The sequence below is a fragment of the Gambusia affinis genome, linkage group LG17, assembly GCF_019740435.1.
Source record: "Gambusia affinis linkage group LG17, SWU_Gaff_1.0, whole genome shotgun sequence".
NCBI lineage: Eukaryota > Metazoa > Chordata > Actinopteri > Cyprinodontiformes > Poeciliidae > Gambusia > Gambusia affinis.
The window spans coordinates 5,334,379-5,358,842 of record NC_057884.1 but is presented as its reverse complement, the minus strand read 5'-3'; the positions used below and the strand labels follow the sequence as shown (position 1 = coordinate 5,358,842).

General features: G+C 38.1%; 1 protein-coding gene across 4 annotated transcripts in view; it reads left to right on the top strand.

Annotated features, from left to right (window-relative positions):
- Positions 1-24,464, top strand: part of erbin (erbb2 interacting protein) — a 56,320-nt gene that overhangs the window by 8,980 nt on the left and 22,876 nt on the right. For 3 of the 4 annotated variants that reach the window (XM_044095861.1, XM_044095860.1, XM_044095858.1), the window contains exons 2-7: positions 267-335; positions 17,113-17,307; positions 17,529-17,646; positions 20,311-20,389; positions 20,516-20,605; positions 22,230-22,286. In XM_044095861.1, the coding sequence (XP_043951796.1) occupies positions 17,122-17,307; positions 17,529-17,646; positions 20,311-20,389; positions 20,516-20,605; positions 22,230-22,286 (530 nt within the window). In that variant the 5' untranslated portion in view covers positions 267-335; positions 17,113-17,121. The remainder of the gene's footprint in view (positions 1-266; positions 336-17,112; positions 17,308-17,528; positions 17,647-20,310; positions 20,390-20,515; positions 20,606-22,229; positions 22,287-24,464) is intronic. The other variant, XM_044095859.1, reaches the window with a different exon arrangement.

Genomic DNA, 24,464 nt, shown 5'->3' with positions numbered 1-24,464 from the left:
TTAGAACAGATAGGTAATAAAAGGGACAACCCATGAATAACAGAAGTTATTTTTTTAAAAGCGTCAATTCTCACACATGGTGCAGCAAGTAGGTTAAAGTTTGCTGCTTGCAAGTTTCAAAGCAGTTCTACGATTTCTTCTTTTATATCGACATTAATGGTGTAAATATTTTATCAAATAAGTTTAAAAAAAAAGTAATTTATTAAACTTAGCATTTTTAAATGTAGTCTTTCTGATGTCTGCCTAATCTTTTTATTTTTTATCAGGTAATCAACCTGTTGGATCTGTCAAAGGGCAACCACTGGGATCCAGGTCCTTGAGTCATAAATGACAAGGTACGAAAGGCAGACCAGTCATTTCATTAGTGTTGTTATCACAGCTGTGATCATACTTGACAGCAGTGTAGTTAATTTATTGTCAATTCTGACCTGGTTTCTCTTTAAGCAATCACATTGCTCAGTTAAACATTACTTGACAAGAAACAAGAACGCCCTATTCAAGAAAACAGACAAGCTACGGTGGCCTCTTGTAAAAATGAGGAAATAATCTTAAGTGCGTCATCATATAAAATATTACAGTGCCTGCAAAACATCTTTGCATGGTATTTAACATTTCATACAGTTGAAGTCAGAGGAGGTTTTTCTGTGGTTTCCTTTCAAAGGCAAGGTGTGAACTTAAGACAGGGTGTCCGCACACCATTAAAAAGTCTTAAATTTGTGTGACTTAAAATAAATGCCTTGAAATGTCTTAAATTCATGAATAAAAATAAGTTGGCTTTAAGAAGGTCAATTACAGGCCTTAAATTTTGGCCTGTTTTTCTTGTGGGGAATTTTCTGTCAGCCAAAAATTTTGACTTGAACGCAAACATCTTTATTGCGTTCTGTGACTCCAAGTCATTTGAGCCTACCGCTAACTAGCTGCAAATATACTCTTGCTAGCTTTTTTTTTTTGTTTGTTTGCTTCTATCATGGGCACAAATCCAAGTTCACAGTTTTTGTTTTTTAAGGTTTTGTTGGCTCTAGCGGCCTTTATTTGAAAGTAGTTTGACAGGAAAGAGGGTAATGAGAGGTGGAAGACATGCAACAAATGTTGCCAGGCTTGGAATCGAACCTGTAACTACCACCACGAGGACTAAGGCCTCCATATGTAAGTCGTGCTTTTGCCCTTGCACCACCACAGCACCCCGAGTTCACAGTTTTTCCTATGCTGTTTGTAAATGCAGCCATTTCCCCTAACTATCCCCCATATTTATAGTTTTTTTTTGGGAGGTCTTAAATTTCATTCAGGTTGGCATTAAAAAGGTCTTTAATTTGTTTTTGCTGATACCTGCAGATACCCTGTTCAGAGTAGCTCTTGAACTCAAAGGAGGGCAACAACAACATTTGTATTTGCTACAGTAGGACTCCATGGTAGAGGCTTAATATAGTCCTTTGGAGTTTTATTACAGACCACAGTGAAATGGCAATCATGATACATTTTCAAACAGTTGTGTCGCCCTATTTGATCCAAGTGTAACGTTTGAATACAACTGTGTATTAAGTGGTTCGTAACATGGCGTAGTCAGGCCAATTTGCTTTACGACCTTGTTTCAAAGTCCATCAAACTCCACAAGCTAAACCACTGATGGCTCATCCGAGTCTAGTCATCTCGTATTGTATGCATGGCTAATGAATACATGCTCTAGTTTATCAACGTGTGCCAAACTGAGCTCTATGGTGGTTAGCCACTGTGCCATGAAGTTTTTTTTTTGTACGTTAGCCACTCTGTGCTTGTAAATTACTTTAGAAAACAGGGACCAATAAATCATTGGTAATGTAATAACGACAAACAGGGAAGCACCTTATTTTGCTGTGTCACTGCAGTCCGATGCCGTGATAAATCTTCGAACCCACCCCGTGGTGACTGTGTATACCCTGAAGTGGACACTGAAGAAGGGATGATCTATGTCAAGCTGAATGATCATAAAATCATGTCACTTTATTATCCTGTTGAAAACGCGTCATTATTTTTTGTCGAGCAGGCGTGGTGTGAGATTTTGTGGCTGATTTGCAGTCTTTGTGAAACTTCAACTTGGCGATTTCAATGTGTTTCTAAATAATGAACATGTACTTATTTTCTCTACTGTGAGGATAAAGTTTTAGCGTAACAGACTTCAAAAATGTTTGCTGGTAAAAATGACATGACACTGCCTTTGCTGTGATACCTTCCTTCTTTGCTGAAGCCTCACTCATTGTTTTCAAAGTATCAGCCTGAAGGAGCAGTTGATATTCTTCCATTAAAAAAATAAAAAAATCAATTAATAAAAATTCTAACAGTTTTTTATATTTCCTCTAATTTAATCGACTCTTGAAACATTCAACTTTCCGCAGAGGCTTTTTCCAGCAGTAACAGCTTCCACACTGAAGAGTGGTGTTGTTTTTGGAGTTCAGTATTTTTTGCTTAGGTATAGAGAGCATAGCCTAATTTTTGAATTTATTTTTTATTTATTATTATTATTATTATTATTATTATTATTATTATTATTATTTATGCATTGTATTTCAGCTTAGGACCGGTTTTGACCAATCACGGAAGGTCGAAAGTAAAAGCAGCAGGAGGCATATTACTACTTTACATAGTCATGTGCTTTTGTTGACAGAGACAGGTTTGTGTGTTGAAATGTGAGGCATTTCCGTTTCTTTAGTGCAGCTTTTACTTGTTTGATGACTTCTCCTGTAATTCCTTTGCTCTTTGTCCTTCTGCCTCTGCAAAAGGCTTTCTCAGTAAATTAAACCGGGATCCTCATTTCACTAATACAGGTGCCAAATTACATGGGACAGCAAATGAATGATTCATAGCTCTGTAAAGCCAGGTGGTTAAACTACTGCTTCAGAGAAGAAATCCCATCCATCCTGTGAATTGTCATGACGACAAATTTATGGTAATTTGTTTTTTTTTTAATGGCAGCTTCAGCTTCAGGGGCAAATTCCCTGCATACAAAAATTTCTAAGTAGTTACTGCCTCTGGCATCCTTGCTGATGATGCATGATTAAGACGAACCTTTCTTTGGAACATGATGGGGAAGTGTCAGTGATTTCAGTTCTGCCGTCTTGTTTAGCAGCGTTTTGGATTAGTCGGAACATTCCTAATACGGATCTGTTTAACTACCGTACATGTGACACACAACTTGATGAAACTAATGCAATCTAATAGTACTTTGGTTGATGTTTCTGCCTGAAAAACGATATTTTTTATGAATATTTCAGTTAAAATGTATATTTTAATGGAATCTTTTTATAGTACAATAAAAATACAATAAACAAAATTTTTGATGCTGATGTGTTTAATGATCAGATCCGATGACGAGGCAATTAGGAGAAATCTTTTTCTTTTCAGCCTTCCTCAGGATGGAAGCAGGGAAATTGCTGCAATGTTTGCATGAATGCATAGCTCTGACCTGAATATGTCTGACCTGGTTATTGAATCTTGGCAAATCGTATCGCTCCTCCTCAGTCTGTTTCGCCCTCATAGAAGAAGAAGAACAAACAAGCGACTATGTCAGATTGCTGGTCCAGTTCTTCATTTATGGCCCTTTTAAACATGTTCACTGAGATTTTTTTAAGGAGTTTTTTTCCCATATATATTTATTTATATGTTGCTATTGTCTTTATCTAGTGTACCATTGTTTTGCTGCTTCTTCCTTTCCTGGGGAGCTTTGGGGCTGACCTAGATCGTTGGATCTATCTTCAGGGCTTTATATTTTTATCGTTTTGCTTGAATGGGTTCAAAAGAGACAACCTTCTTTGTTTGTTAGCACTTGAACTTAACATTTTGTGGAGTTAGGCACTCGCCCCTTAACTCTGCTATGTTTTATTAGAAACCCCTGTGAAGGAAATGCTAAATGTATATTAGAAATGGCTTTAAAGTGAAGCAGGGTGAACACCAGTGCTTTATTACTCTATGTTGGTAATGGACTGAAAAACATTCTTGTATTTTTACCCTTTTAAACTCTGAAAGAGGTGATGAAGCTGGGTAGAAAATATTGTCATTTGGATGAGCCTTTCCCGTTTTTGTGGATATGTAATATACTGATATACTTACATCATGTGTTTGCATTGAAAGTATTTGATAAATGACTATCAAGTTTTTTTGGGGTTTTTTTTCTTGTTTTACCAGTGTGTGGAATATCTTTTTTTTTTTGTTGTTGTTTCATCCCATTTAAAACTGGCTGTACATTTTAAAAAGCAATTTGGCATTAAAATATTAATTACAAGTCTTAAATTTTGTCTTGACAGACAATTTAATTTAGTATATTCTATGTTTTGTTTTTTTCTTTCACTGGACTTTTCTAGTGAGAAAAGACTATCCAAGACAAAAGTTTTGTACACTCTACCACTAACTAGCTGCTAATATACCTTCGCTTGCTAGCTAGCTTCTTTGCATTCTTCTTTGCGTCTTAAATTTCATTCATAATTATCTTCGAAAGGTTTTAAAAAGCTGCAGAAATCTTGCATTTTACATAGTTACATAGTAGTCATGTGTTCCACGTTAAAATGGAAACATGACAGACTTCCACAGAAAATATTCAAAATATTTTGAATAAAATATTTTTTGAAAAACAAACTGAATTGACCAACATATTTCTTTTTTTGTTGGTATGTTCATATCTAATTGTTGCACGCCATCGGAAGTGTAAAGATAAAAATCAGAACAAATGCCACAAAGACTTTCTTTGTTGTTGATGCTTTTTATTACTTGTCTGGCCACAAACTTTGAGTCTCTGAGCAGTCCAAAAGATCTGACCTTTACCACACTCTAACAGAGGTTATGCAACATCTTGCAGAAGCAACCTGATGTGAAGTGGCTCCTTCTGTTTTTTTAATGCATATTTTCTTTGTGACAAATGGAGACTGGTTTTAGCTTTCTGCATTTTTTGATGGGAAGAGTTGCATGACAAAACATATTGGATGAACTCGCTTTGCTATTTCAAAGTCAGTCAGTATATAGATGGTGCAACATTATGCAAATATTTAGGCAAACTCTGTCAGCAGTCAGTGGACCTGTTCATCCTGTTGCAGCTCTCCCTGCGTCGTCAACTGTTTTTAAACCAAATGATTGAACTCCGGCTGTGGCACATGGACTCCACTGTAAAAAGGTAAATGTGGTCAGATTGGTGGTCAAAAACAATGTTTTACTTATGCTAACTAGTTGTTTTTCCTCCAGCTCTGCCTACATCACTGTTCTTTTAGAGCGATGGGTACATTTCGAATTGTAAAATCTCTTGACGCCCTCTGCGTCAGCATCTGCGGTGAGCTCATCTCACAGGATATTGTCTTGTTGCACATTTCAGCAGCACTGCTGTCTGTCTTTATGTAGCCAGGAAGTGGCTTTCAGAATCTCAAGCAGGTAGTTCATGAGAGTCTGCGGTCTATCGAGAAGCATGCATTATCCACCTGACAGATACACGGCTTAGGAAGATGTTTTCATGTGGTTGCTAATGGCAACCAGTTTGTTTTTCTTGTTGTCTAGCTTTATAGTTTAGTAAGCGTAAGACTTCTGCGTCTAGGGCCTGTGGCGGTGTACGGGTTCTGGCTGTGACTTTTGTATTAATGGGTTTATGGAAAATGAATAAAACTGTTTATCATCATTTTATGTCAGCTCCGTGTTTGTTATGCTACGTTGGTTTAAGTGTCACAGCTGTTTACATATTCTCTCCCTCCCACAGGCCAACATTTCAAGATGGGGGTGAAATACAGGAGCAGCGATTAGCTGCTCGCACAAAAGGCCAGAACATAAGCACACTTATTGATGATCTCGATGTGTGGTAGTGAGAACGTAACCTTTGAAGGAGGGACGGCCTTTTGCCAAGCTTCTGTCAGTCTCTGGGGGACCCGAGGCAGCTCCATAACCTTCGAGTTGAGAAGGCCTGAACAAATTGGGTGAAAGTAGGTCTCCGTTCATTCTCCTAAGGCTCATCTGTGTCTTTAGATAACATGGGGAATTATTCATTAGAGTAATTATGACGGGTGTCTCAAAGGGTATTAAATGAAGCTATCCCAGATTCCCAATATTTTCAAGCTTTCTTTGGAGAGTAAATATCAGAGAAAATATTACCTACACACAGAGCTACTAAATGGATATAATGTATACAGTATATGATCCTTTCCCAGTTAATGAGGATGTTATCACTTACGCAGCAATTTCTTTTGCTCCAGTTGGGTGGGTGAGGGAAGGGCGCTGGCCAGTCGTCAGATCTTGAGTTGCTGGTCCGCAGTTGAGACCCTAAACTGTGGTTCTTAATATGAAGGAAGGTTTGGTTTTTGTGAAATCTCATTACCAACATCCTGTAACGTCATGTTAACTGTGTGTCACCATGACGCATCATTATTGCATTTGTAGAAATGTCACCTTCCTGTTAATTCATTCAGAATTGACACGAAGGCTTGTCTCTCTTGTCTTGTCTTTTGATCATAAAACGTGACTCAAGCATGTCTAAAGGCAGTCTGGGTTAGCTGGAGTTCACATTACTTTTGTTTGATATGCAAAAAGGCACAGTAGCTCAGAGTTGTGTATTTCCGTTTTTCCTTTTGCTTTTTTTTTTATTTTTAATCCTATAACTTCCTTTTAACCTAATTTCAAGCAAAACAAAACCTCACTTGAAAGACTAACCTCGACATAAGTGAATCAAAATGGAAGCATTTAGCTGGGATTATACATAGCGTGTGTGAAGACCCAACCTTCATAAAATCCGTTTTTAAATGTTACCTGGGTGTTGTTGAAATGATAAAAAAAATAATCGTCATATTTAATTTTACAAGTACCCTACAATCTGTTATCCTTTCACAAGTTGCTAAAGCATAACATCTTGACTTTATCCAAGCTGTCTAACTGAATATTCAGCCTGCCTTTTACATCGCCGTCCGATTCAGTAAGAAGGCTTTTCTGACTTCTATAAATGGACTTTGTTGCGAAACGCATGTATTCCACTAAGTATAGTGACATCCATTGTTGCAACAAATAATTTCAGTGGGCAGAAAATGTCCAGTCATTTTTTTTAGATGATTCATTCAGAGCCTCTCTGCTCAGGTGTAGAAGATCAGGAAGATGCCATAAAAGCAGGTCTTTTGTCGCAGATCGGATTACTGACCCTCATTTCAGCACGTTCAAAGAAAACAATCATGGTTTTGTTTTTCTAGAGTCACGTAAGACCACTGAGACCAGCGGCTCAGTGGTGAGAATGAAAGGCAAGAGCGGAAGCAAAACTGGAACTTCAGGTCCTCCCTCCTGCTGCATTCTCTGTCCGCGAAATTGCAGAGAGGCTCGTCTTTCCACCTGTTTCAGTTGCACTTCTAGCCATTGTTTCAGGAGGCTTTGTGTCCATGACGTTTGAAAGCAGGTCTTTAGAGAAAGGGTCTGTGGTTATTCTCAGCAGTTAGACATGGGGTTAGGATCAGCGGTATTAGGAAATGAAAAAGAAAAAGCTACGAATCACTCTGTTAAATAGATTTAATTTAACTATGTAAATAGAAGAAAATTACAAACAGAAACTCAAAGTGCCTAACAAGGTGATGTACACAAATATGGTTAAAAAATGTACATTGCAATGAGTGTAAAGTGTAGCAGCCTTCTTTCGGTCGTATGCCTTTGTTCCATATTGCCAGAAAAAAACCTACGGTAATTCCTGTCATTTCTCTAGTATTGAAAAATATTTTGATCCCAAAGGTAAATTAAATGTTTTTGCAACTCATGTTGGTTTGAGATTCTTCAAAGTGAGACTATTATGTAAGCGTTAAAAAAGAAAAACGTGTATAAGGTACCCTAAATTGCCATTTTTGTGTGGATAGGACACGTTGACTTAAAATCCAGTAGATCTTTGATCTAATTAGAAATGGATCCCACGTGTGTAGAAATAATTTCCCTTCTCTGACTCATACTGACACATTTCCTAGTTCCATCAAGTCAATTGCAAAATACACTACATGTCTTCTGTTAGTAATGACTCTAAGAATATAGATTTTATTTCCTAAAAAAAAAAAAAACTCCCAGAAGATAATCCAACCCACCTTGCATTAAAACTCCTATTAGTCCCCTGCTCTCTTTTGAACACACATCAACCAGTGGAATTTAATGAACAAAAACACAGTTAGGAAGAAGGTGAAATGGAAAGCATAATGGTTTTGGTCGCTGTTTTTCTGTGACTCGCAGGCAAGTTGTTTGGGCAATGTCTTGCAACCTTCTCCGCTACCAAGACGCCACATGTCAATGATTCTCCATGGAGTGGGCGTTTGTGGCCGAGGCATGTGTGAAGCGATGTCTCGCGCTCTGCGAGCCCAGTTTGAGCTTGATGAATTCTGGCATTGTCATCCCATGTGAGAGTGGTTTTAAACTGCTAGCTCATGTGATTGTTGAGGGGATGGGAAGCGACTCGCAACATCTGTTTGGGTCGGACAGTCGTTGCCAGCGGCGACATGAGAAGATCCGCTGTGCTTTCCTAGTGAGAGGCTCTGATTATGTTTGAGTTTAGGAAAGATGCTCACTGTTTTGCAGGTTTTTGTCGTTTATCAGTTGAACTTGTTAGTGTGACACTTGTGTTGTATTAATAAAACTGACACTGATATAGTAGCGAGACATACAAGATCAAGACTCACTGACCTTAACAGGAAATCTCTGAACTTTTTGAGACTTTTTAAGCAGCATAACATTCTTCTCTTGTGAAAATGAGACTGTTTTGCTGTGGTATCAGTTTGCGTTTTAAAAATTTTTTTAGTTGATTTAAAAAAAATGTTTGTACTGCTTTGTGTTACTTGATCTATGTGTGTGTGTGTGTGTGTGTGTGTGTGTCTGAGAAAGGGCAAGAAAACTCTTTCTTTCTTTACCTTAGCAGAACCAAATTAGATAAAGTTTGGTGGAATCTTTGTTTGGAAATAAAGGTGGAGCTTCATGGTGGGAGGATGCTAAAAATGTCAAACTGGTTGACGATTAACCAGCATTTTGTTTCGGTTTTTGTAGTTCAGAAATGACATTACAGAACTTTTTCTTATTTTTGTATACATTGAACCAACATTGAGAAAATATTTGGAAATATTTAATTACAGGAAGTGAGAACCTCTTCCTTTATTGTCTTCATGGTCATGGAGAGAGCAGGGCTGGACTATATGTTGAAATTTTGGGAAGATGGGGGTAAATAAACATTTATTACACATGAGGCATGCAAATAAATTTTTTGTGATGGCTGATATACATTTCTATAAAATATTTACTCTTCTGCAAATAACGCTCTGGAAGCTTAAGTTTCCCCAATGCTCCTAAACGCATCACCCCTTCTCCCATCCAGGAAATTGAGCGCCCAGTCTGCTCCTGGTGAGCGGCAGCAGAATAACTTAAACACTCCTACAAGAAATTGAGTTTGCTGGTTTCTGCTAAACTTGCATGAGTTTTCTGCTATAGTTTACTACCTAATGACTTTAAAAAAAGGGAGAAGACTAGTAAAAAAAAACCCAAAAACAAGTCTACACAATACTGAAGCAGACAGTGGCATCAAGTCATCAACCAGGACAGCTGATGCATAAGGAACAGAGTAGATCTTTAGTTTCATAAAGAGGAGTTAACAGACCTCCAAGTCCGATAAGGAAATCTGTCGGTATTTATCTCGCCAATGAAATGGTGATTAATTAGGCTGCTCTGTAACAGTCTATTCTGATCTCTGTTGCTTTAAATACTATTTAATTTCCTATCCATTTAAAACAGCAACCTGTCATCAGTTCTTGCTCTAATGTAATGAAGGCGATTTAAAAGGCTGCTTAAAGAAAGTTGATCTGTCTCTGAGCACAACAGGTGATCCTTCCTCCCAGTAGCTGTCGGTATCTAAGACAGCTCTTTAAATAACGAGTTACAACATATAGTTTTTCCTTTGGGATTAGTCAAGTAATTTTGAACTGAATTGAATGTGCCAGTTTACATATATTCTGTTTTTGGTGCCTCAGCTTTGGAAAAGGAAAGCACTTGATTTATTCAAACAGTGGCACATGTTGAACTAGTTTTTTTGGGGGTTAAAATCTGGTTGGAAATCACCAACAAGCACTTTGTCAGTTCTCAGTGTTGCTAAATTACTGCATTATTTATTGCTGTAGTCAAAGTAAACATTGCATTTTGAAAATAAGTCCTCCTCTAATGATTTTTGCAAACCCCCAAAATCAAATAAAATCCTAAAAAAACCCACATTGATTTCAAAATCTGAGTGAATTCAGTTATTGTGTGATGACTTTAGTACCTATAGTAATTCATGTAAAGAGTTCTTTTAAGAATTTTCAGAGCAGTATTTGTTTTTATGAGCCTCTGATCCATTTCCATTTTTGTTGAACTCTGTTCTGTATATGAGGTTTTACAATTATGAACCCTTTGATTATTGTGATACCGCTGCAAATGGAAACCATATTAAGATGTTTCAAAGTTTCCTTTACAGGAGCACGGCACCTCATTTTACTCTGAGGTCGAGTGGTAATAACATACTAATAATAGAGTTGGCAGGTAATTATTCAGAATTATTTGTCGTTATTGGGTGAACAACAAAGTATTTGTTGTAAATCATCCAGTTCAAAAGGTGAGTCAAAGCTGCGTTTATAGAACGAGACAAAAAGCTCGCTGGCTCTCTACCTGTCAAGGAAGTGTTTATTTCTTTTTTTCTTTCCTCTTCCGTCTCAGCCAGCTCTAACCCTGTTAGCTCCTGTGAGTTGCCATGTCCCTCCCACCCTCCCCTGCTGTGCATTGTTTGGGTTGCCGTAATCTCTGATGTAAATTTGCAGCTGCGGCTAAGCAATCCTGTAACAGGCCGCTGCAATCTGGATCAAAAGCTGTTCTCGTAAAGCAGGAGCTAGCTTGTACTAATCACATTCTGCCATATCAACCAGAGGGGTTCCTATAAATAACACAAGCTGTTCGCCGCCGTCAAAAGCTCCGTTTGTTTCCGCTTAACCCCCCGACACACTCTGTGACACTCTCGTAACTTCCCCGCCTCAGTCGGCTTTAATCGGCGATTCAGATTGGTAAAAATGTCCAGATAAAATGCAGATTTTATCCCAACATAATTAATTGACCTGTGATCATAAGAATGCATGCATCACCTTTTTCTCTTAAATAATTAGTTAATTGTAGAGCATTTTTCTCACCAGTGTAGCACAGAGTATTGCATAGGAAAATTTTTGTTGAATGCATTACAGAAAGAAAAAACTTATATAGGAAACTGGAAACACAGGGAGTAGAAAAATGAATAAAATTCTATAACATAAACCAGGACATGGAGCAAATAATTGTGACAATGTTTAAAGTAACAATAATCTTGTTGTTGTAGAAACAAGTGAATTAGGAATAACTAACTAATAATAGATTAGAAAGCATCAAGTTGTAAAGAAACCTAAATAAGAAATAGCTTATACTTAAAGGGGCAGTATTATGTGAAATGAACTTTTGTTCGCTTAACATCATGTTATAATGTTCCCTCATCAAAAACATACCTGGAGTGTTGCCTAGATTCTTTCATCCATGTTTGAAAAATCCTTTACTCTTCCATGGCGACCATTCAGCTGTGCAGGACGCCTGCGTGGCCGTAGCGCCACCTTCGGGGCATAGCTCCTCCTCCAGTTTCCAAGCTTCTACCTGACAGAGAACCCTCCGCCACATCTCTACCACTCGGCTCCTCTAGACTAGCCAGCAGCAACTAGCAAACACCTGGTGGAACTGTGCATCTGCTGAGCTCATTATGAGCTGCGTCTTAGTGCAACGTTGGTAAAAATGTTGTTAAACCGTTAATAGAGGAGCAATATTGTGATGGCTTCCTGAAAGTGGAGTTTCGGAAAGGGAATGAATGGTTAAAGAGGCAGAAGCCCAATTTCAAGGCATTAGATTACAAAGTCAAATTTCTTAAGTCATATTTGATTTACTTAGCATTTTTATAACAGCTATAGGTAACATAGTTACTTAATTGTGCTGTAAAATGGCACAAGTTCAATTAAAACCTAGACTGAATCAACAACCTGTTTTTATAAAAACAGTTTTCAAAGCTAAGGAGGTAGCTTTTAGCCTATTTGTTGTTAAGTTGTTGTTGTTTTTTTAGCAAGTTCCCCCATTTGTGGATTTTTTTCCACCTACCATTTCTAAAATGTTTTAAAAGAAAATGCAGCTTGGGAAGCTGAAATACTTATCCACAGTGCTGCTCGACACGCTGTTGGCTGGCATTTGCAAAACTGCCCATCCAGGAGCAATAAAGTCTTAGAAAAATGTAAGTTCTCAATTATATTAATATTCTCCTCACCACTGATGGCAAATAATTGTGACAATGATTAATTAAGGCAACAGTAATATTGATGTTGAATCAAATCAATATTATTCCTTATCTCTGGATGAAAAAGACCAAAGATGTTCTGCAGACATGCAAAGATGGTTTCCAATGTGTCTTAGTGCATTTTAAGGTTTATATGGTGTTTGAATTATTAAAGTAGGCATTTCTAAGCAGTTTTAGAGGGGACTCAAGTATTCACAGATTCTGTCTAGTGAGTGCTTGTGGTCTCAAACTCTAGTGAATACTGCGGTCCGCTGGAGTAGCTTACAAAACTAATAAAAGGACCTTAATATCTTGTCTGTTTGCCTAGTTACCACTCAATAACGGTTTACATACATAGAAAGTTCAACTCTGCAACTGTTGTTTAAAGCTTTAGCCTATTCTGCCCTAGATTATCGTCTCTATAGCAACAGCCATGACCCAGGAGGCACTTGAGTTACACGGAGACGGGGTTGTAAGAGGAAAGTGGTTTCCTGGCTGTGAGTGAGAGAGTAAATGGTATTCTGAGACTGCTCTGCCCTCTGGACGGTTTTTATTCACTGCTGCACAGAGGAAGCCACAAAGTTCATTGCCAGGCTGCAGAGTCACATGGCCGCAGTTCTCGCATTCCCACACATTTTTAAAATATCTCAATAAATGCGGCCACTGTTTGTGAAAGTTCACACTGTGATTCTTACATTTTTTTCTCTCTTTTTTTTTTTGTACCAGTTTCTCTGTTATCAGGCATTTACCAACACGATGATGATTTTTTTGCTTAAAGAAGTAGGCTAAGAAGGAATATCTCTGCTGAGAGCTTAACATGGCTGGAGTCTGTGTAGCATGTCTTGACTTTTCTTACCAAAGGAAGTGAAGGCTCCTGATGGAGCTTGACGAGTAGTTGGTGATCATTCCAGAAACATGTAGGTCAGTGGATAAGCTTATCTGTGCTGCAGGATGCACCACTTTCATTAGTGTGCCGCCTTCCAGATTACTTTTCAACCAACACTGACAGTCCTCGTCTCTGTTCATTTAATTCTCAAAAGCTATGCTGCAACAGAGAGGTAAAAAAAGTTCACAAATATGAACATATCCATAAAGAAAGTGGAGCATAGACATTGGGCAGCCTGTCTTGAAGTAATACTCAAGTTCCTCTGATGACTCTGTTCCTTAATCTTTTCAAAGCTGATCATTTTTTGAAAACGCGCCTCAAGTTAGACAGATATGTTCTCCCCATGTGGATGTGATGTGTCGTCGGCTTGCCTGCAGATCATTTCCTTACGTTGCCGAAGTGTTTTCTTGATGTGCTTGATTGGCCGACTTGCACTTTATTTCTGATTGAAAGCTTCAATAGAAAGTTCAGAGAAACTTAACCTGAACATTTTTGTGGAAAAGCTTTGGCATTAAGCAGTTCTGTGGCTCACACTTTGGAATCATATGAATTTAAGCTAAGAAGGAAATGATGCAAATTTTGGGTAAGAACCATATTCATGTCATAACAGGTCACGACGCAAGAAATAACAAGTGATGGATCCCAGCATATCGGATTGTGCTTGCATAATTCCACCTGGTGTAGCACCACAGACAAATTAGCCAGAGGCGTTGATCATTCATTTATCAACAGTTCTTTTGTTTTTGAAAGCTTTGCTGTGATTGAAAACATGCAACTTATAGAAGTGCAACTTCTATAAGAAACGGAGATAACATACATAAAAACTATATTAAGCAAACAAACTAGATATGTTTGCTCAATATCTTGCAAATAAATAGTTATCACAATATCTGTGTGCAGAATTAATACTGGACTGGTTGGAGTGCAGTAATGGTTAGCCAACATAATCTAAGTTTCATGGACCGTCCCTGTACATGCTAATGTCATGTTTAGCAACTTGTAGAGTCTCACACCGGACATAAATAATATTACCCAAAATGCTAACAGTCACAGATCTGAAAGAGAAAAGGGAGGATAATCAACATATATGGCAACTAATGCATATCATTGCAGTATTTATCACCACCACAAGATTTTCTAATGTCGGCATTTCTAGTAGACAGTTGCAACGTATCTGGGGAACGGTAGCAAAGAGCGAAGTAAACACACCAACGGGCCTGTCACAATAACAAATTTTACTGGACATTAAATCGTCCCAGAAGTTATTGCGGTAGACAATGTTTATTTTTGAGACCACGCAGCGTGCTAAATAGTAAAACGTAATTGAATGAAGCTTTGAGGCATTTTAATAACTGTCAGAGCACTCCACACTGGAATTGGAAGACATTCTGAATAACTAAAAACGATAAATAAAACGGAAATAAAAACAAAACATAATCGAAATCATAAATAAAACGGCCGAAATTTCTGTAAACAAAATTACCCTTCAAAAAATATAATCAGAATGGAAATTATAGAACGTTAACGTTATATATATATATAACGTTATACACAATTAATTGCGGCAGGCTTAAACAACACACATGCAAAGTACTAGTGAGCGAAGGTTGTATCTTTGGTGGCATCCTTTAAAAGTTTCCCTAATTACAGTACAACAACCCTGCGCCACATAATCACGCCTTGTTTGCTTTGTAACTTTTTCTCCGCCGTTGGAAACCATTAAATCTGATTGAATTCCTGTGCAGGTTCTAACGGGTTCTGCTCAACTGTTCTTATCAACATTTCTAGGCCCGTTCTGCTTTCCTTGCAGCTCTTTCAGCTCCACCCACTCCTCCTAACAGCTTCTGTCCCCACCCCACCCCCACCCCACCCTCCGCCATTGCTCTCTGTAGCGTACCTAACGACTGCCCACAACTGCCACCCTCTATACGACTTGCACCGTCTCTGCATACGCTCACTTCTCTTTACTCTGGATGAATGGAGCCAAGCACTCTGAGAAATCTGGTCCATCACCAGAGGGGTTGACGGAGTATTTATACACAAGCTTTCTGCTTTCATGGCGCAGATTGTGTGGGAGGCCGACAGCCTCCTGGTTGTGCATATCTCCGGTGGTGTGGGGGCAAGTTCATGCATACTTTGGAGATGGAGGAATCGCTGATTGTTGCTCTTTTCCAGATACGTTTTAGGGAGATTTCAAAGGCTGCTTCTGGAAAAAATATCCTCATTATGTAACCAGAAAGAAACCAGTTGGATTTCTGTCAACATGACATATGCCAGAGGAGGCAAATTAATCAACCTTTTGCAACATCTGCACATGCCAGCTGAAGGCGACGTTTTAAATTTCATCGGAAACAAGAGGTTTAATTTAGATATCTTTTTTTTTTTTATATATAAATTTTTTTATTTCCAGTTTAAACACAGTCTGGCTTTAATTTAGAGGAAGACCATCGCCATGTTCCGGCTCGGCGACACTGTGAAAATTCAGGGTGAATGAAGTGCGCTGAGATTATGTGTTGTGGCAGAACTCAGATTAAGATGAGGGGGAGGAAAAGTCACATTTTCTGCATGCTCCAGTGAACAAAGCCTCTGTTGACCAGCGCACATTGCATATTGGGCACTGTACTTAGTGAAAACTGTGGCGATGACCCCAGATTTGAGCAATAACAATAAATGCTAACATTTCTCTACAACGTCCCTTTTGTCTGGCTTTTCATTGAGCAACTAGAGGCGTCTTTGTTTTATTCATATTGTTTGCAGTAAGAAAAGTGTTTTCAATAAAAAGCAGCTACATAATAGCTATCGCTTTACACACGTTTTATGAGCTACAACCTGAACGTTGGAAAATATGTAGTCATAGACAGTAAAAAAAACAAACTGGTCTTAAGACAACAACATTATCAATTAGGTCAGTAATTATTGGGACAACAACCATCGTGCAAAATTTATCTTGACAGGCCTATTTATCAATGAATCACTTGATAAATTAAAGCAAGCTTGCTTTATTGTTTTTCTTTCTACTAAACTGGATGGTTTATTGACCTCTAACAATGTGTTCTTGCATTTTTATGCCGTTATCATTATATTATTGTTGTCTCTAAGCAACAATACTATCGTTTCTTGGAATAACGTCTGGGACAATTTATCGTCCAGCAAAATTTGTTATTCTGACGGGCGAATTGCCGCCACGTGGTCGACCGGTGGACTGATGCCTTTACTCCACAAGATAATAAACAGAACTAAAAATAATTCTCTTTGTCATAGAACTGTAATAAACATACATTTTGGATACAAAGTTACAAAATGCATCTATTTTGCAACTTCCACAAACTGTATTTAAATAGATATGTGTGCATAGTTTGTCCTCTTTGCTTGTGTAAGTAAGGTAATTTGAATTTATTTGAATTCATTAAAAAAGATTAATTAATTTTTTTTTTTTTTACTCCATTGGACGTCGACGGTGTTGCCGGCTCCTTTGCCACAGCGACGTTAACGCTGGGCAGGATAAGAAGAAACGAGTCGCACAAAACGTTCCAGGAAATGCATGTTTATCATAACTCGGCCAGTCATGCTCTGAGGCGACCCGAGAGTAAATATAGAAAACGGTCCCAGAGCTATACCTAATAGAATACAAACAGCTTAACGCTGAACAGAAATGATCCGCCACATTCACTTCTGTTTTGTATTTATACAGTATGTGTGTACAAGTATCGTAGCATCAAATGTTTGAATTAAAGCCTTAATATTAAAGAAAACTGTAAAGGAACTGTCTTCTTTACAGTGTTGAAGTTGTATGTTGAACTTTTATCATCAAGAGAAAAGATGAAATCCTACACAGCTACGTTTTAAGCTACATACTCTCTCACTACACACACAGACACAAAATTACCCCCGATTTTCTGCAACAGTTACTTGTAATTCTCTCCCTCTCCAGCCCGTGACGATGTCCAAGCGGAGCTTCTTTGTTCGGCTGGTGCCGTGCCGGTGCTTGCGAGGTGAGGAGGAGGTGGTGACATCTCTGGACTACTCCCACTGCAGCCTGGAGACGGTTCCTAAGGAGATCTTCAGCTTCGAGAAGACGCTGCAGGAGCTCTACCTCGATGCCAACCAGATCGAGGAACTGCCTAAAGTATGACATTTTTAAAAGTTTCTGAAAAGCTGGTTCACAACACAAGATAGAGTTTGCACTCTTGATAAACCTGCGAGTTTGTAATCGGGTGGGAGATGATGGAAGCAGTGATAACATTAGAACATTAAAGCCATCGATCTTTCCTCTCGACGTTTAAATTAAACATCTTTAACGGGATTTTAGAAATGTTCTTAATTTGCTCTTCTTCTTCTCTCCTCCAGCAACTGTTTAACTGCCAGTTTCTCAACCGGCTGAGCATGCCAGATAATGACGTGACGGTGTTGCCCGCAGCAATCTCAAATCTTGTTAACCTCAGGGAGCTTGACGTCAGCAAAAACAGTAAGCAAAAAAAATAAATAAATTGTATTCTCTATCTGCCTTTGCTTTCTTCTTAGAAATTGAGCAGACGTCAGAACTTCCTTTGAAGCACAGGTGAATCAGACCGCACACTGCTCTGGTCTCAGATCAGCTAAAACTGACCATCAGCAGCCTGGGTTTGCTAAAATGGGCAGCTATCTTTCCTTTGAAAAAGTTCCTCTCCTAATTGCTGCTTTGTTTTTTTTTTTGGATCACTCTGAGGAAAAATTGCACAAGTTTTGCTCAATAAACGGCGTCTCAGTACAATGTCTTAAAACAATGATGGCTGAACAAGTCCACGCTTGCCATCTCGTTTCTCAATGATGCTGGGATAAAACAACCGTCATTCCTTTGTTATAAGGGTTTTTATATTCTGACTGTTCGGCTAATTTTTTAAAAGGGGCAGTATTATGTAAAATAAGTTTCTTATGCAATGCTATGATGTTGTTCTCTCATCAAAAACATTCCTGGAGTGTTGTTTTGATTTTTTCATCCATCCATTAGTCTCCCCTGGCAACTACTCAGCTGTCCTGTGGGGGACCGAACACCACATTCAAGGACGAAACTCCTTCTGTTAGCTTCCACAGAACTCCCTTCGCCCTGCGACTCCCCTACCCCACTCCTTCAGACTAGCCAGCAGCAATTAGCAAACACCTGGTGGAACTGCGCATCTGCTGAGCTCATTATATGAGCTACCTCTCAGTGAAACGTTGGCAAAAATTCTATTAAAGGGTTAATTCAGGAGCCATGTTGTGCTGACTTCCTGAAAGCGGCGTTTCAAAAACAGCAAGAGTTTTTCAACAGAGACCCCAATTTCAAGGCGTTAAATCGGCAAGCAAAATTTCATTTAAGTCACATTTGATGCATACCACATTTTTATAACAACTGAAGGTAACACAGCTACCTGGTGGTGCTATAAGATGATTCCATGTGACTGGAGAACACATAATGCAACCCATTGAAACAGTTTGATGAAGTTGTGAAGTTGTTGGAGATTTGCCTTTCTTGTCACGGTAAAAACTTCCTACTTTAATGCAACTTGATATTATGTGACACAAAGTACCGTGTTATTGTGGTGGCGCAAAAATGATGCTAGGCCTAAACGGATTAGAAAAATTGTGCGTGTGCTGTTCCAGCCAGCCACTCTTAAGTTGGTGCTCGTGTTTTAGAAGTGCATCTCTGCTAGCTTTGCACAACTGGACCTTTTTGCTCGTCCTTTGGAAAAATCACTCAATTCATATTGGATGAAAATTCATTCTAAACAAAAATGAGATTTGCCACAAAATCTCGATTGGATTTAGGTCTTACATCGGGTCACCCATGTTTAGGATTATTGTCCTGCTGGAAGGTAAAATTGTAGTCCATTGTTTAGCAAATTGGCCAGAAAGTTCCTTTTTGCCCTCCTCTGACGAGCTTCAATCCCCTGTCCCCTATTATGGTTTGTGTCGAATAACAAACATGGCTTCCTTTGAGCAATAGCTTTCCTCTTGCCACTCTTCCATAAAGGTGTGTGTGGAGTGTGACTAATAGCTGCTGCGTCAAGAGATTCTCCCACCTGAACAGCAGCACATTTTATTTGAGTATCAGAGTTGAGTGCAGCTGAAAAGGAGAGCCTTTCAAACGTTTAAGGTTGTTATTTATTAAAAAATAAAGTAAAACTGAAGCATTTTTATTACTAGATTTTTGCCTTAATTTGACATGGTTTAATGCAGTCTTAATCAGTGTCAAATTATAGTCTGTGATCAATACGCAAAATGACAAAAGGTCACATTTTCCATCATATTTATGGCCAAATGGTGTAAATATTTCAAAATTAGCTCCACAAAATCAGTGATTTTGATTGCATAGAAATCCCAAAAACAATCATAAATAGGGAATCATAAAAATCCTGAACATTGTGAAACCATGTTCAGTATTTCCTTTTCAGAAGTATTTATTAAATGCAGCCATAGCAATTGATTGATATTTTAACGGGTTTTATCAATGCATTCTGACACAGCCGGCCCTTTAAGATCATTCATGATCTTCACGTGATCCAAAATGAAAACGAGTTTGACACCCCTTTAAATAAACAACCTTATCAAATTCTCAAGCCTTCAATGGCATCCTTTTAAAAACAGTTTTGCTGTAACTGCACCAGTCCTTTAAACATTTAACTTAAAATAAACGAGGATTGAGAACAAACATGGTTTTGTATCTTACCGCCCGTTTTTCTCTTTTCTTTTCTTTTTTTTTTATCATGAACCAGAGCTTCTTGAGTCTTGATTACATTAAAAACAACTTGTCCTTGAACACAAACACTTCAGCCTAAGTGTCATAGACACAAAACAAAGTAGTTTAAACATTGTTTTGGTGAGAACTTGCAGACTGACATTCAGTGGCGTTTTTTTTTTTTTCCCTCCCCCCTTCTGTTCTTTTATGTTCCAGTGAGCTCTCTCTTTGGTTAAAAACAAATATTTCAGATGTAATTTTTTTTTATTTTTTTTTTATTGTTTGTGCTTAGAAAAAGCTCGTAAAATTAAACAGTGCAAACACTGCTGTGAAATGGCTTCTTTTTTTCCCCCTAGGGGGCGTGGAAACACATTTTTGCAGTTTTAAGTGACTGATTTTTTTATTTTATTTTTTTTTTAAATCATTTCCCTCAAGGTATCCAAGAGTTTCCAGAAAACATCAAGAACTGCAAAGTCCTTACTGTTGTAGAAGCCAGCGTGAATCCTATTTCCAAGTGAGTGCACATTCCCATTTTACTAGAATGTCAAACGCGTATTAAAACTTCCAGGTATTCTGATTTTGAAGAACCTTGTCAGAGGCTTTTTGTGCTGTAATGCTGTCTGCTGTTGTATTTTGCCAGGCTCCCAGAGAGTTTCACTCAGCTCATGAGTCTGACGCAGCTCTACCTGAACGATGCCTTCCTTGAGTTTTTACCAGCCTCGTTTGGCAGGTCGGTTTGCTTTCCAGTTCATATTGCAGAGCAATTTGTAAACACAAGAAACTTAAGTTAAAATCGTCTTTTGTTTCTGTTGGCTTTTGTTTTAAATCCATCTGCTGTGTATAGTTGAAAATTATTATTTTGCTCTTTTTTTTTTAACCAACATTTTAAATAAAAATTTTCTGCAAATTTTATCATAGCAATTTTAGTATAGCACATTTCAGCATTTCAAAGTGTTTTACATCCTAAAACTCAGTCATGCAACAAAGAATCAACAATTGAAACTCTACATTTAGTCAAGTCAAAATCTTAATTAATTATTTTTCAAGAGCAACTCCATCTACAGCTAACAAAAACATGCCATTTGATATTAGAATATTACATCAGAAAGATGTAATATAAAAGCATATATAATATAATATAATAAAAGCATATTTAATACAGAAATGTGGGCTTCATAATAAGTATGTTTAAAGGCTATTTTTAAAAGGCACCTTTACTCTGACAAACGACACTCATCAGGATGTTTTGTCTAATTATTGAATAGAACTATTTCAATATACTCAAAACATGTCAACGTGACTTTTGGCATACTGAGCTAATTCTCACTGTTATTATATTGACCTCTTTTGATCTTCCCTCCTTCTAAAAATGATCTCATCAATAGTCATCCTCTGAAATAGATAAATGTTCCTCCTCAATTTTTGAGCCAAGTTCTCCTTTGTTGTCTAACTTTGGTCACTTCTTGCCTAACAATAAACAAGATTGCAGTAACTAAGGATCTATTTTTTGACAACAAGAATAGTCCACAAACTAATGGATTAACCTAAATTTGCTTCATTAAGTATTTATCTAAACCCTTCTTCTGCCATGAAAGTTATAACTTTAAAACATGTAATTTATTTTCTTTATTAAATAACTGAATTTCTAGCCAGACTTTGGAACAATATATTGAACTTTGAACTTGTTTGGCGAGTCAGGAGCCTAACGGTGACTGATTGACCCCTCACTGCTTTGGACTTTTTGACCAAATCCCATCTTGAGGTGGAAAATTAAATGGATTTGAATGTTCTTCCTACAGTAACCACTTGCACACTAAAGAGTGTTGGTGTTTCCCCAACTGGCAGTGCTTATGTGTAGTCTATACACAGATCAGAAAATACATAAAGTTTTCTATCAATTAGTGACTGAGGCTTCCAGTATATCTAACAGACTTTCTATGAATTATTTTTGAAATATTTACAAAGAAAAAGGGACAATTTAAAATCCATCTGGCAAAACTTTAAATAAGTTATTAAAAATCCAAAATGTTGGGAACCATTTGAAATAATATGGTTGCTTTGATTAAAACAACCACTTAGAGAAATGTACTTTCATGATGCAGTCTACTGTGAAAGCTGGGTGTTGTGTAAAAGCGTCATCCTTACATCATGGCGAGGTCGATTTTTGTAGTTCCACGATACCAGCTCTGTGCATCACATCCTGAGTTGTACTTTTATTGCGTTGTGTTGTTTTTTTTATGTACATTTTCCAATTGCGACTCAACTTTAATGAGACACAAACAGCTGCATCCTAAGCTCAAAGGTTGTAACATATTTGGAGAAAAATTTAACTCCGACTCTCTTTCTGGTTGCAGGCTGACTAAGCTGCAGATCCTGGAGTTGAGGGAGAACCAGTTAAAGATGCTGCCAAAGTAGGTGGTTTGTCATCCAACAAATATCCAAAGCATTTTCCTATAAAGTTATCCATCCGTTATATTTAATGCTGGTCTTTATCACTGTCTCTTGGTCCTCTAATACATCTCTGTTTTGTACTTCATCCAACCTCCCTTTTTTTTTTTTTATTTCCTCCCGTTCTTCCCGTATTGAATTCCACTGTGTTACATAAAGGCCTCTCCCTGCCCCCCCATTTGGCCACTTGCTGTGACAGGTTTTATAATCCCCAGCTAACTCACAGGGGTGAGGATTATTTCACCCTTTTCACAGGGGGGGGGGGTAGGTGGTGGTGGTGGGGGGGACTGAATGTCCCACAAATATTAGCGAAGGCTCCCAGTGCTTTTCACCAAAGTTAGATTCTTTTTTTCAATCATTTTCTCACTCTTTCTCTCTCTCTCTCTCTTTCATGCTTCACTTACTGCATCATTTCATGCCCTTCCCATTTCCTCTGCAAAACCGCACTTCCCTACTTTCCTTTAAGTTCTTCCTTCCTCTGGCAGAGTTTCCTTTTGTTCTCATGCTCACTGTTGTCAGTGACTGACAGGTCGGGCCGGTGCTCGCGGTGCGGCCCGTCAGCGGATCGTCTTTTTCTTCTTCTTCTTTTTTTTTTTTTTTTTCCCTTTCTCTTCGCTGTGTTTATGTGACACAGGACAGACCTGTTAGGAGCTGGAGGCCCGACAAAAGAAAAGGACTAATGATCGGGAAGGTTGCCAGAGCAACACGCAAGCACGTCGCAGATGTAAACACACTTGCGCGCAAATAAAGGGCCGTGGCAGAAGTCTTTCTCCGGGTTTCCATACGAAAAGTTTGGTATCTTTTCCCCTCGTTTGTTACATTAATGAACTGAACGTTTAAAGAGGGCTCGTCACACAATTGAGTCACGAGGTGGTTGAGATTTATCTCCACCAGTGACCCCACTTTCTAGTTGAGCTAGCACAGTTTGTTCTTACCCCCATTTCAACCTGCGAAGGCAGCTCAGGTTCTGGCCAACTTCGACGTAGTAATATGGGAAAGCTGGCAAATACTTGCTTTCTTTGTCATGAGTAACGATTTTACGCTGAACCTCGTTGCTTAGAGGTTTTAAATTATATTTATAATTGGTGCAGTGAGTCTGATAGCATTGCTTTATGGGACGCGCATGAAAGGAAAACAGAAATTCCACAGCGGTGGGCCTCAAGCACTCCATCCTGCACTGAAATATGAGTCAAGTTCAAGGTAACACTGCTCATTCCCTCGACTAGAGGCCTTATCAAACAGTATTTTGTTTTTTATTGGCTTAGTTCTTAATGTAGAAATATGTTCCTCTAATTATTTTTCAGAAATTATGAAGCTGAATGGTCATAAACAAAAGCTGAAATCTCCTGAGCACTTCCATTTTCCAGAAAACTTTACATAGCGCCCCATTTCCTCTTAGTTTGCTTCAGATCCTTGTTTAGATCATTTAAGTTATTAACTATGACATCATCAAGCCACATTTTGAGTTAAACTGAGCTAAACTAACTGAAGTTGGATATTAATTCACTCCGAGAACGACAGGCATTCGTTGTTGTTACGTAAATGTTCAAACATGTTGGATGCAAAACAATCGGAGGCCATTTGCAATTTTTTGGCCAGTCATCAATCTTTAAAAAACCTGATTTGATTTTCTGTCTTTTCTTTTTTTTTATCTAAGAAATTGCTAAATATAGTGACTTTCTGGTTGCCCAATTTATCAGCGCTTGATTTTCAGACCTTTTCAGAGGTAGATAAGATCGGTGGATAAGATTAGTTTGTTATGAGAGTGTCCCAAAATTAAGGAAATTGTGGCTGTTTTATTGGTCAACTGATCTATTGGTGCACCCCTAAAATAACCCACATTAAAATGCACAAAATGGCAAATGGACAGAGTCGACCAGTCACCATGTTTCAGCTTCAGGTTTAAAAATTGTGGAATTTATCTCTAGCTGCGTTTCCATTACATATGTGCTCAAAACTACGTCAGTAATTGTCAAGAAAGTGTTTCCAGTGCTGTTTTGTAATATAAACCAATTTCAACAAGGCCAAAACAAGGGCTCGTTCTAATGCCAAAACTTTTTATCGAAAAACATTGGGTTGTTTTTTTGTTTTTTTTTCGAAATTGCCGTGTTTCCATTGAGCCACTTTACTTTTGAAATGTC